Here is a 13,567-nt window from a genome sequence, read left to right as displayed (position 1 = left end):
AAAAAAACCCAGTACAGTAATCTTAAAAAGCAATGAAACCACTCTATCTCAAAGAAAGAAATAATCAGAGCCAGGTGTACTAATGCACCTTTAATCACAGGGCTTGGGAGGCAGAGGCTGGTTGATCTCTGTGAATTCAAAGCTAACCTGGTCAACAAAGTTAGTTCCAGGACAGTCAGATCTAACAGAGACACCCTGTCTCAGAAAGAAAGACAAAAACCAAAAAACAGAAATAAACAAACAAAAGAAAAAGAAAACAGAAAGAACCATTTCAGTGTTTAAGATGAAATGAAGACAGGCATTTTATAGGGTTAAACAAGGTGAAGAAGACAGGCACTGGTTCTGCAAATCATTAGAAGACAAAGCAGCACTGGCCGAACAAAGCACTAGACAGAAGCTGTGCCTGCTGGGGCAATGTTAATACCTCACTTACCCCGAACACTGAAAGAGACAGGAATCTAACGATGGTAGGTAAATATTCATGAAGCAAACTATTCGCAAATACTACACTGAGCAGTATAAACACACATGCTTTTTAACAAAGTATGTTTTATTCTCCTGAAGACAGAATCTCCTGTAATATGACCTAAAATTTGTTCTGTGGCCAAAGAGAACCATGACATTCTGATTCTCCTATTTCTAGTTCCCAAGTGCATTGATTAAAGGTGTGTGCCACTGTGCCTGGTTTATTTGGTGTTGTGGACTGAACCATGGGCTTCATGTGCACTGGGAAAACCCTATGACAACTGAGCTATACCTTCCATAAATAATACTATAATTAGCATATAAAAGTGCAATTAAAAATACAACATGGACACAATAGTGCTCCTATCCTCTCTGATACTAGAAAAACAAAAATTCAGCAAGCAGCTGGTGAACTGATGCCATCAATTATGTACTTTGCCAATAAAAATTCCATTTTTCCAGGCTGGAGAGATGGCTCAAAGGTTAAGAGCACTGACTGCTCTTTCAAAGGTCCTAAGTTCAAATCGCAGCAACCACATGGCAGCTCACAATCATCCATAATGAGATCTGATGCCCTCTTCTGGAGTGTCTGAAGACAGCTATAGTGTACTTATATATAATAAATAAATATATCTTAAAAAAAATTTAATTTTCCCCACTTTAACAATACTGAATTTTCAACTATGGCCATTTTTGGCTTGCTACACTGCAAACCCTGCTATACTTTTAACATTGTAGTTTACAATTAGCATGTAAAGTATTACTATTTAAAAAAAAAACTTTGGGTAAAAGAAAAAAAAAAGAAAACCTAACATTATTGAAATCACAATACAAGGACAAAGAAAAAAATGAACAAAGCTACAAACATAAATACTCTCAATTCACATTTTAAAATGAATGTGATTAAACTGAAAACATTTTAACTTTAAAAAAAAAGGGAGAAAAATCCTCTGGAAAGAACATTAGAGCAATACAGAAAACTGCAACCTCAGGATTCAGAATTATTTTGACATATTATTAAATGGCTAGTATACAAATATATTATGTATTATATGAATCAAATTTATATTACATATCTATCTAAAGCTTTAATGAAAACCAATAATCTACAACTTTTTCAAAGTCTGGTTTAAAGGTGTGACTAAGATTTTTACATTCAAGTTGCATTTTTGATCAAATATTTATAAATTTACATTTATTTATATACTGTTAAGTGGTCTTTAAAACTAAACATCAACAATCACTCCTAAATCTGTAATATCTTGTAATTTCATTTAGCTCTCTGTAACAAAATTAAAACTTCAAATGTCATAGTAATTTCTGAGTGAAGCATAGGGGTATTTTTGCTATTGTTTGCTTTAACACTGAATATATTATCACATTATTAATAAAAAGGGCAGTAAGTTAGATGGCTTTTGTAGAGATATATATATTAAATTGTTTGTTAATAATTTTACTAATATATTAAATTACTTTATAATCTAATGACATTCGAATGCTGGCTCCCAGAAAGTAGAAGCAAAAATTTCTAAGTTAAAATTCTAGGCTTAGAGATTTACTTGTCTAATTATCAATTTGCAATATTTTATTTATACACTTTGCTTGGGATAACAAAACATTGTACTCAGTGAAGTAATTCATCTACTTTTAAGATGCTTTTTCACTACTTCAAAAATGTTCAACATTATGGGTTGGCCAGGACAAACAATATGGCTTTTATGTTCAATTTCTTGAAGGAAAAAGAAGTCAGGAGACTTAGTAAGTAATGCATAATCTCCAAATTCATGTCAAGACTGATATAAACTATGCCAATTAATTAAGGAAATATGTCTTGTCCATGTTAAGTTGCTGGATATTTTTTAAAACATCTGGCACATATACCTTGGTAAAACTGTATAATCTGCTTTTATTATAAGCTATCTGGGCAAGTAGTTACAGTGACTACACAAACTAGTACAGATAACTGCATCCCTTATTAAATACATTAAAATCCTAACAAGCCTGAGCAACCCAACCCCATAATAACATAAGAGACCATTAAAGATTAAAAGAAAAATAAAACAGGAGAAAAGAAGAAACAGAAAGCCCTTCAGCAAATACCTCAACAAATAATCACCCAGGCAAAGCCAAACAAGTTTGGAAAGGATCTGCTTTGACAGATGTTCTCTAGAGAAGCATGCGCTTGGGGCAAAACGAAAGGTTTTAAGTCTGGTTATGTGTCTTTTTTCCTCTTTTTTATCCTTCAAGTTCTGCTGGACTAGTATTTTCTATATGCTGAAATATTTTAATTTAAAAAAAATGCTTTTTGAAAATTGTTGTGCAGAGACCACCCTCATCAACATTTTAAGACATTTATCAAGGTCATTCATGCTCATTTAGGTTTGTTATGGGTATAATATTAGTCACAAATGCATGCATCTACACTCCACAGCACAAGAACTAAAACTCAGAAACCTCCACAAAGCAGCAAGAGCGGTCTCATCTCTCAAAGCTGTACACAACCATCCATATTGTTTTGCGTAGAGGGCCTAAACACAACTCATGAATAAAGCCCCACATTTCCATGAAAGTTGAAGTAAAATCTAAAACACAAAAGAGTACTTATAGGAATATTATTTGATAACTTTTGAGATTTAGAAAACTCAAAAAGCAGGTATTTTAGATAAAACTCATTCAAAGGAAGTCAAACACCAGAAAATGATCATGCAAAGTGTACTTACCAGACAGAGCTCATTCATGCCTTTCTTTCGCCTACACTTGAATTCTATGCTTCCACAACTTTTGCTATTTTTCCAGTTAAAAATTCTGCAGCCTGCTACACTCCATCAAATGACCACGTTGTTTAACCAGGAGAAACATGTTAGAAACTAAGCTGTCACATTTAGAAGAAAAAGAAAATAAACACCTGCCTCTTTGTGGGGAAGCATAAAGCACTCAGGCTGGCATGTGGGCCATGGAACGCTTCTGGCCGCTGCTACTGCTCTGCAAACAGTTGTAGTCAAATATCTGCCACATTCTTGCCTTCTGCATGGTGTCTCAGCAGTAACAGATCAGAACTGGCTAGCAAACAACTCCTTCTCAAAAGTAAGCTCTAATTTCTTCTTCTGCAGTGAAATGAACCAAGTTTCTATGCAAAAGGATGAGTGACAGCATTCCCAGCCAATCAGCTTGGGTTTTTTCAGGAAAATCACCCCTTAATTCATTCAAAATTAGGTCATATGACACTATTTGAAATACTATTGGCTTACAATGAAAGTAATGTTTGACTCTACACAGGAGAAGGCCACCCATCTATGCTTCCCTGGGCTGAAGACAATCTAACTATAAACGGTACTGTAAATTAAAACACAGACACACACAGACAGACAGACACACAGACAGACACACACACACACACAAACACACACACACACAGTGTGCCTTACCAGGGCTTCCCAATTATTAAAGGGCCGGAGTTCTGTTATCTTCTGAGCCTTTTTCTGAGAACACTTAGGAATCAAAGTCAGTTCAGCAATCGAAGAATCTTGAAGGAAGTGAAGAATTTTGCCTTTATAGCCGTCCTCCATCACTTCTTCACAACTACTGTAGTCCTCATCCAGTGAACTCCCAGCATCAGAACCTGAATCGTACTCAGAGTCCTCTACGGCTTTCTTAGGATTAAATACATTTTTCTTACGTTTCTTGTTAAAGCCATTTTGTGGTTTCATGGAAATTTTCTGTTTCATCTTTATTTTAGCTGCATTTTTAGAATAATTTTTATTCCTTGAAACTTCTTTTCCATTTGTAACCTCACTTTGTGAAGCACACTGCACATCTGTGTACAAAAAAATACAAAAGTTGTAACTACCTTAGAAACATATGAATTAAATAATATGAAACATAAGATGTCAAATAGAGTAAGAAGAGTATGTAAACATTACATTTTCCTTGTGAATACTGAATTCAACCACAACTTCCTGTCAAATCTTAACATACATTAAGAGTAATATAAAACAGAATTTAAAGCTATCAATAAGCTAGAATGACCTTTCTAAAGTAAATGGTAACTCCCTTTTAAACATAAATCTGCTTTCTAAGCCAGCATCCTGAGGATACAGACAGCAGGTGCATGTACACAAACTGCCAAAAAGAACGAAGGAGCCCAGGCTTCACTGCAGCCTGACAGAAGCGGCATGGCAGGGAAAAAGCATCTTTCCTATCACTGCAATGACTAACATCACCATTTTAACATTACTTAAAAATATTTCCTCAAATTGTCAATGTTCTGAATTTCATTGAATTCTAAGCTTCCTGTGAATGAAGGTACAGTTTTTCTTACATTATTTTCATAAGAAAATAGATACTAATAATGGATATATATACCTTTAGCCCTGGCCTGTGTCTGTGGGCTCCAAATTGATGGTTCGAACAAGCCATATAAAAATACATTAGAAAAGGAACTGAATATACACTGAACATAACATTTTCATCACTGTTCCCTACATGAGATAAGAACAACTTGCACAGCATTTATGTTATATCAGGTGCGGTGAGTAATGTTAAGATGACTTGAAGATGACAGTGGAAAATGGTGTGTAGGTCATATGCAAATATCATCCCACTTCACATAAAGGAATTAGGTGCCAGTTAGTTTCTAGTATCAGTGTAGTTCCTGAACAAACCGACAGATAAGTGTGTGCTTTATTTAAAAATTTTAATTTCTATTTATTCAAAGAGCTTCCAGAGTTATAAATTACTATATGGTCATGCTTTGCCCATGTAAAAACTTAATTAAATAAATTAAATAAAATTTGAAAAGATTATACAAAAAGAAAAGGTTATGTACCATCTTGGCTATTACTATGGTGAAGAACAAGTGAAAATATCTGGGAATTCATCCTTTAGAACATTTTACATCATTACTCTTTAAATCTCTTTCAAGTCAGTAGCTGGCAGGCTCTTTTCTACAGGAGGACATGGGACTAAAGGAGCCCATAACTGATTACCTTGATCTTCCGCAAACACTTTCAGAGACTCCAAGGCTTCTGTGTACATCCATTCATGCTCCTTAAGCACTTCTCTTAATTCCTAAAAGTAAATTATTTTTTCTGTTAAAAATGTGAAGTTAACAATACAGAAAAATAGTTATGCTCTTTTAAAATGTAATTATTGGAAAATAAAGAATTTATATTTCTATTTTTGTTTTTATTTTGGACAGAGTCTCACTATGTATGTAGCACTGTCTGTCCCTGAACTCTCTATATAGACCAGGAGGATAGCCTTGAACTCAGAAACCAGCCTCTGGCTTCCAAGTGCTATAATTAAATGTGTGCACCACCTCTCCCAGTACTACCCACTGTTGTTGTGATACTTTATACATCCTTCCTGTTTAACTTAACCTTACAAATAAAGTACAGTGTTCAACAGGGATGGAAATGTGAGTTTTTTCCCTCTAGCCCAATTTCCCTGGGGCTTGCATAACATACATGCTTCAGTATATGCAACTTAACACATCTCTGGGGTGGATCCTATGTGTATGTGGCAAATGTGCCCTACCACCTGTGTTATATCCCCAGTAGAAAACATGCAGATGTAACTCATGTAAAGGACGAGTGTCACAAGCCTGTGTATTGTTCACCACAATTCAGACAGATTGTCTGAGCACAAAAAGAACACATCCATGAAAATGTAAACATTTCCCATTTGTTAAAAAAGTATATGCTTCAGTAAATACACAGCAATGAGAGAGAATAGAGGCTCAAGCAGACATGAGTCATTAGTGACTCTGAACAGTTTTGTGTTAACTGGAAAGGAGGACGACCTTTACTGAAATGTGATACTTTAAGATTCTTTTTTTTTTTTTAAGATTTATTTATTATTATATGTACATACATTGTAGCTGTTTCAGACACTCCAGAAGAGGATGTCAGATCTCATTAGAGGTGGTTGCTGGGATTTGAACTCGGGACCTTCGGAAGAGCAGTCAGTGCTCTTACCTGCTGAGCCATCTTGCCAGCCCAATATTTTAAAATTCTTTTTTTTTTTTGGTTTTTCGAGACAAGGATTCTCTGTATAGCCCTGGCTGTCCTAGAACTCACTCTGTAGACCAGGCTGGCCTCGAACTCAGAAATCGGCTTGCCTCTGCCTCCCAAGTGCTGGGATTAAAGGCGTGCGCCACCACTGCCCTAAAATTCCTACTACCAAGTTCAAGAGTTAGGACATGCTGACACCACAACTAGAAAGCACAATAAATAATTAAAAGCACAATAAATAATTAAGGTAATTAGCAACTAGTTTAAAATATTCATATAATACTAATTGGAGCATATAATTCAAAAAATACAAAGCTCACCTTAAGTTTGCACATGGCTTTAACTCAAACACCATTTTGTAATATAAACATATAAGTACACAAACATTTGAACAATTCTCTTCTTACCTGTTTATCAAAATTTGGGAATTCCTTTTGCAATTTCAACACAATACTTTCTTGCTTTTCCCAGTTGTTGCTAGCTTCTGCAGATTCATTTGATTCTTCTCCCTATGGGGCAGGGGGAAGGGGAAAAAGGAAAAAGGGAAACAGATAAGATCAAGTCTTCCCCACTCTCCTTTATATTATCTAGTGATAGAGCTGCTACATTTCTTTTTTAATAGGCAAAGAAAAAATTGTGATTGTTATTCTCTGGCACAGAGTACAAGATGACACTCTATAAGGACACATGCAAATCAAGTGTTATGGAAGCACTGGGGCATAAAAGTCTATGGGAATGTTTGTACCTCACCTGCACAGGGCTCTGGGTTGTCACCAACACTATATATAAAAACAAGTTATGTGCACTGGCAACAAAAGGAAGAGGATTATATGCCAAAAAGTGACTTAGTGGGCTGGAATACAGTGCACTTCACGGCTACAAGTCTATTCGGAAGCATCAGAAGTAGAAGACTTTTGAGCAGAAGAAAAAACACAGTATTTCGAGAAAATATTTCAAACCCCTCAGAAACTATGCTCATACCAACAGTTTCACTTAGAATTAGTGACCCCAAACTCATTCATATTATCTGAGAAACAGAACAAAGATCATGGAACACTGCATTCCATGAGGGCATTGAATCGATAACAATCACTTTAAAGATTACAGAAGAGTTGGGCATGGTGGTGCACACCTTTAATCCCAGCACTCTGGAGTGTGACTTCAGGCTAGCCTGGTCTATATAGTTGAGTTCCAGGACAACCAGGGTACAGAGAAACTTTGTCTCAAAACAAAACAAAACAAAACAAAAGATTACAGATGAGAAATAAACAACAGCCAAGTGGCCAAACACGTGTTTGCTACAAAACATATTTCCAAACCTCAGTCATACTGGAGAGTGTGTTTATATAGGTATTATGTATGTATGTATGTATAGGTGCAATGTTGACATTCACATGGAGGCTGCAGTTTGACAACAGTGTTCTCCTTAGGCACCCTAGACCTTTGTTCACACAGGTACTCCTCACTAAACCTAGAGCTCAGCAACTGGCTTGACTGCCTGGATACCAAGCTCCAAGACTAGCCTGTCTCTGATTCCTGGGACTGGGCTTACAGAGGCATACCATTGCACACAGCTTTTTATGTGAATACTAGGGATCAAAATTCAGGTTCTCATGCTCATGCGGCAAGCATCAGTGCTATGCCAAATGAGCCATCTCCCCAGACCCCGTTGGTTCATCTGTTCAAAGATTTGAATTAAGCTAGGTGAAGTGGCATAGACCTTTAATCCTAGCACCTACAAGGCAAAAATAGTCAGATCTCGGTGTTCAAGGCCAGCCTGTTCTACAGGATTTCCAATACAGTAAACTGCAATTAAAAGTTGTTGGGAGCCACCCAACATGGGTGCCAGGAAACAAACTTGGATAACTAAAAAGCAGCATGTGCTATAAACCAATGAACAATCTCCTGAGACAGGTTTCTCAAGTAGCTCTCAAGGCTGACTGACCATGAACTGCAGTCAGGATGACCCTGAACTCCTGATTATACTGGCTCCACCTACCAAGTGCTATAGGGGTAGAAGTTCTAGAGACCACAGTTCAATTTATTCATCCTTTGTTTTAAAAATATTTCAAATGTCTATCAATGAAGAATGAAAAAACAAACTATGGGAGGGGAGAGGGGGCAATGTGGCATTAAGTAGAAAATTCAATTCCATCACCCAGGAGGCTGAGGTAGAAGGACTACCGTAAGTTCAAGGTAAGCCTAGGCTTACTACAGTATAAAGCTTTCAAGAAATAAAGAAAAAAAAATGCATGTTATTGCTTGGATAAGCCTTCAAAGATGACATAAAAATGGCTGCACAATTATATTTATAAAAGAAATATCCAGGGGCTGGAGAGATGGCTCAGCGGGTAAGAGCACTGACTGTTCTTCCAAAGGTCCTGAGTTCAAATCCCAGCAACCACATGGTGGCTCACAACCATTCGTAAAGAGATCTGATGCCCTCTTCTGGTGTGTCTGAGACAGCTACTTACACATACTTGCTTATAATAATAAATAAATCTTTAAAAAAAAAAATCTAGGCTGGGCAGTGGTGGCATATGCCTTAATCCCAGCACTTGGGAGGCAGAGACAGATGAATCTCTGAGTTCGAGGTCAGTCTGGTCTACAGAGTGAGTTCCAGGACAGCCAGGGCTACACAGAGAAACCCTGTCTCAAAAACATTATCTAGAGTATGTAATCCAGACATGGAGAAGGCAGACTGCTGATTGACATGGCCATGGAAATGAAGAAACAAGACCCTACTTTTTTCTTTTAGTTAGATATTTTCTTTATTTACATTTCAAATAATATCTCCTTTCCCAGTTTTCCCTCCAAAAAAAACATAACAAAACCCTGTTCCCTCTCCCCTCCTCCTGCTCACCAATCCATCCTCTCATGCTTCTTGGCCCTGGCATTCCCCTACACTGGGGCATAGAGCTTTCACAGGACCACAGACCTCTCCTCCCACTGATGACCGTCTAGGCCATCCTATGATACATATGCAGCTGGAGCCATAAGTCCCACCATGTGTACTATTTGGTTAGTGGTTTAGTCCCTGGGAGCTCTGACGGTACTAGTTAATAAAACCCTACTTTTGAGGGCATCCTGCCACCATGTACTCATGAAAATATCTGGAACTAGATCAGAATGCACAACACTGGGAATGCCCTAAGTGCTTAAACTATCTATACTAAAAAGTTAATTTTATGCTATGTGAATTCATCCTCAATAAAATAAGATATGGAGCTGGGTGGGGTAAGTGAGACCTTTAACATGTACAAAGCTTTGTTTGGATTGTATTTCCAAAAATAAACAACTGTTGGGGGATGTTTTTGCGTACTGTGTACTCAAGGGATGACCTCTATACCCAGAGATCTAGTGGCAGTCGCAATTTTGGTATTGTCGTTATTTCTTTTTTTTTTAAAGATTTATTTTATTTATTTTTTATGTGTATGAGTACACTGTAGTTGTAGAGATGGCAGTAAGCTATCATGTGTGTGGCTGCTGGAAATTGAACTCAGGACCTCTGCTGCCCTGCTCGGCTCACTGCGACTAGCTGTCTTCAGACGAAATAGAAGAGGGCTTCAGATCTCATTACAGGTGGTTGTGAGCCACCGTAATGAGAGAGGTTAGTGCTCTTATTTCCATTTCCGCCAGCCCCTTGTATTATCATTATGAAGCGTAGCCTGACTCAGTATTTTGTAAAACATTGTTCTCCATCACCTGATTGGTCAAATAAAAAGCTACATAGCCTATAAGTGGGTGGGAGAGGAAAAGGTGGGACTTCTGTGCCCTGATAGTTAGAGAGGGTCTCATGGGAGTCACCATCTGGAAAGGAATGATGGTGCCAGTGAGACTAAGATGGCAAGTAACAGCCACCCAGCTGGGAAGTAGGCCAGGCCAGCACTGTCAGGTTAGAACAGCTCAAAATGCCAAGCTATGGTGCCTAAAGCTTTTAGTAAATATTCAGTGCAAAAGCAGGCATAGAAAAGTCCCTACTTTTACACTGAATTGAAAAGCAATGAAAGCCCTCCAAAAGCAAACATCTGGACAAGTTTTTGGAATGAGATGAGCACAAATGAAACAGTTGGTAGGCAAGAGCTGCTGTGCCTGTTGCTTGTGTTTCCTCTAGGACCCCAAGCTTCTATCAGCTAGAGTAGTCTCTGTTTGCTGAACATATCCAATGGTTTCAGTGAGTCTGAACCCAAATCTCTCTCAGTGGGCTCAGAAGTTATGATTTAATCTAAGGGTTGTTTATCTAGCACTAGCTAGAATACATACTAATCAATGGCGGAAAGCACACATTAGGTCCATAAATCACTATGTAGGAAAAAACAAATTTTAAGTTCTAAAAATTGCTCTTCTAACTCAAAAAAAAAAAAAAAAAATCAAAATCATGTTCCTAAGGTAACTGCAGAGAATAAAATTATCATTCCAGCCCAATGTAATACACAACCTTGGCTCACAGCAAAACTGGATGGGTTTTTGGAGAATTTATTCAGAGTAACATAAATAAACCAAGATGATATTCCAATTGTAGCTGCTATTCCAAATTTGAGGTTTTAACTAAAACCTGCGTCAGCCTCACAAAAGCTGGGATTACAAACACTTTCCATACACAAGCCTTTTGAACTACACAGTGGTCTTACACGTCATGATTCATAGGACTAATATACGCCTTCTGCTTCTGTTAAGTATGTTCTAGCTATGATTTTGGTGGTACTAGGGCTAGAACTCAGTTCAGGACCGTGAGCACAGTAACATTACGCCTTGTCCTTATTGACACATTTTTCTCTTGCAATGCCTTTTATTTTCAGATAGATTCTTACACAGTTTAAGCTAGTACTGAACTGAATATATAGCTGAGGATGACCCTGAACTTCTGGTATCTTGCCATTTCCTTCTAAGTACTGAAATTACAGGTCTACACCGCCACACTTAAGTTTTATGTAATAATGGAGATTAAACTTTCATGCTGGTACATGAGCTGTACAACCTCAGCCTGCAACATTCTTCAAGCAGGCTATTTTATTGCAGTTGTTTATCATTTGGTAGTTTTAAGAATTATGCAAATATTTTGTAAGCCATGATTTTAGGTTTCTACTGTCTTCATTTGGTCAGTAGGCTGAGTTTAGCTTCTTAGGGCTGTCCAAGTCCTAACCCTAACTATTCTTCAATCAGTATTTATAGCTTCCCCTAACAACTGGAGCAGGGGACTATTCCTAAAGCTGTTGCCTATCTCTGCAATACGTTCCCCTAACTGGGCTGCCTTGTCTGGCCTCAGTGGGAAAGGATGCACCTAGCCAAGAAGAAACTTGATGTACCAGGGTAAGGGGATAGCCTGGGGGGGCTGGGGGGGGGGGCTCTACCATCTCAGAGGAGAAGAGGAGAACCAGCAAAGGGGCATTGATTGGGATGTAAAGTGAATAAAAAAATTTGACAGCTATGGAGAGTTATTTATGACACCATAAAGGAAACAACAAACTTTAAACATGGTTTACAGAACATCTGCTTGATTACTAGATCCATACAGTAGCATGGCATAAAGAACTACTATAGTACAGAATCTCTTAAGAGCTGGAAAAGTCCACTTGGGTGGACTTTGAGGACACTTGGGTGGACTTTGGGGACACTTGGGTGGACTTTGGGGACACTTGGGTGGACTTTGGGGACACTTGGGTGGAGTTTGAGGACACTTGGGTGGACTTTGAGGACACTTGGGTGGACTTTGAGGACACTTGGGTGAACTTTGAGGACACTTGCGTGGACTTTGAGGACACTTGGGTGGACTTTGAGGACACTTGGGTGGACTTTGAGGTCTGGCATCTAAACATTCAGCATAGTTTGGTTTTTTAGTGTTTGTTTTTTGTTTTTTTGAGATTTTATTCATGTTTATGGTGAGTTTTTCACCTGCATGTATGCACCACATGCATACAGTTGCAGTGCTTACTGAAGCCAGAAGAAGGCATTGGGTCCCCTGGGAGTGGAGTTACTGTGGTTTGTGAACATTCATGGTTGGAACTGAACCCACGTCCTTTGAAAGAGAAGCCAGTGCTCTTAACTTCTGAACCCACACTCACCATACTAGTTAGGGTTAAGGTAAGTCACACTCAACATGGTCTAATTCAAATGTTACTTACACGCTCCCCTCGAGGCTTTTTTAAAGACTGATCATCATTAACTTCATCCTCCTCAGAAGAAGATGATAACTTTCTTTTCCTGGGTCCACCACCTTTCCAAAAAGAGAAGCCACTCAGATTTTTCACAGAAATAACAAGAATAAAATCAAACCAAAAGTAAAGATGCACTGTATGGATATAGATGCCTAGACAGAGGGGCTATTAGACTCCAGCTACGTAAGCAGATTAAAGGAAAGACTCTCCACAGTCTGTCCAAAAGGAAGTCAATCTTACATTGCATTTAAAAGATTTAACATTAATGGTACTAAATACTCTAAATATTTTTTCTTCTGTCTGACAAGTAATTCTACAGAATAATACTAAGACTATGGGATCTCACCAATGACTGTTCAAAAGATACTCATCAAGTGAAGCTATCAGGACAGCATCACTGATACCAGTAAATAAGCATCTACTGCATATAAAGTTTTATATAAGGCCTTATATAAACTTCTTTTTCACTTACTTTCCATAACAAATCTACAAAGAGATAAATTTTTTTCACAAATTAGAAGGAATGAAGATATAAAGTGAACTTTATATCAAAAAAGTATACTTACTCAAAGCAAGTACATACACGTCAGTTTTGAGTTCTTTAAAAATTCACAGTGTGATGGCTCCAAGAAAAAAGTGAACCTTGATTTTCTAAAGACTAACATGATAGTATGACTCCTGATTTTCTACAGACTAACAATCATGTCAGTATGCACACTTAATGTATCCTCCTGATTTATTTCATAATACATCTCTACTGTATACACAACAAATTTTCAGTAGCTACTTGGGGGTGGGAGTTGGGGGTTAAGACAGCTTTTCTGTGTAACAGTACTGCCCTGAAACTCTCTTCATAGACTAGGCTGGCCTTCAACTCCTGATCTAACTGCCTACCCTCTGCTTCCTGAGTGCTAGAATTAAAGGCATGTACCACCA

At 37.8% G+C, this 13,567-nt stretch overlaps 1 protein-coding gene across 1 annotated transcript in view; it reads right to left on the bottom strand.

Annotated features, from left to right (window-relative positions):
• Smarcad1 (SWI/SNF-related, matrix-associated actin-dependent regulator of chromatin, subfamily a, containing DEAD/H box 1) overlaps positions 1 to 13,567 on the bottom strand; it is a 63,195-nt gene that overhangs the window by 30,065 nt on the left and 19,563 nt on the right. The window contains exons 6-9 of the mRNA XM_031384015.1: positions 12,599 to 12,690; positions 6,884 to 6,985; positions 5,451 to 5,532; positions 3,891 to 4,279 (exon numbers count right to left, since the gene is read on the bottom strand). Of these exons, the coding sequence (XP_031239875.1) occupies positions 3,891 to 4,279; positions 5,451 to 5,532; positions 6,884 to 6,985; positions 12,599 to 12,690 (665 nt within the window). The remainder of the gene's footprint in view (positions 1 to 3,890; positions 4,280 to 5,450; positions 5,533 to 6,883; positions 6,986 to 12,598; positions 12,691 to 13,567) is intronic.

Source organism: Mastomys coucha, unplaced genomic scaffold, assembly GCF_008632895.1.
Source record: "Mastomys coucha isolate ucsf_1 unplaced genomic scaffold, UCSF_Mcou_1 pScaffold20, whole genome shotgun sequence".
NCBI lineage: Eukaryota > Metazoa > Chordata > Mammalia > Rodentia > Muridae > Mastomys > Mastomys coucha.
Note: the sequence above shows the minus strand (reverse complement) of the source record. Positions and strands in the feature narration are given on the sequence as shown.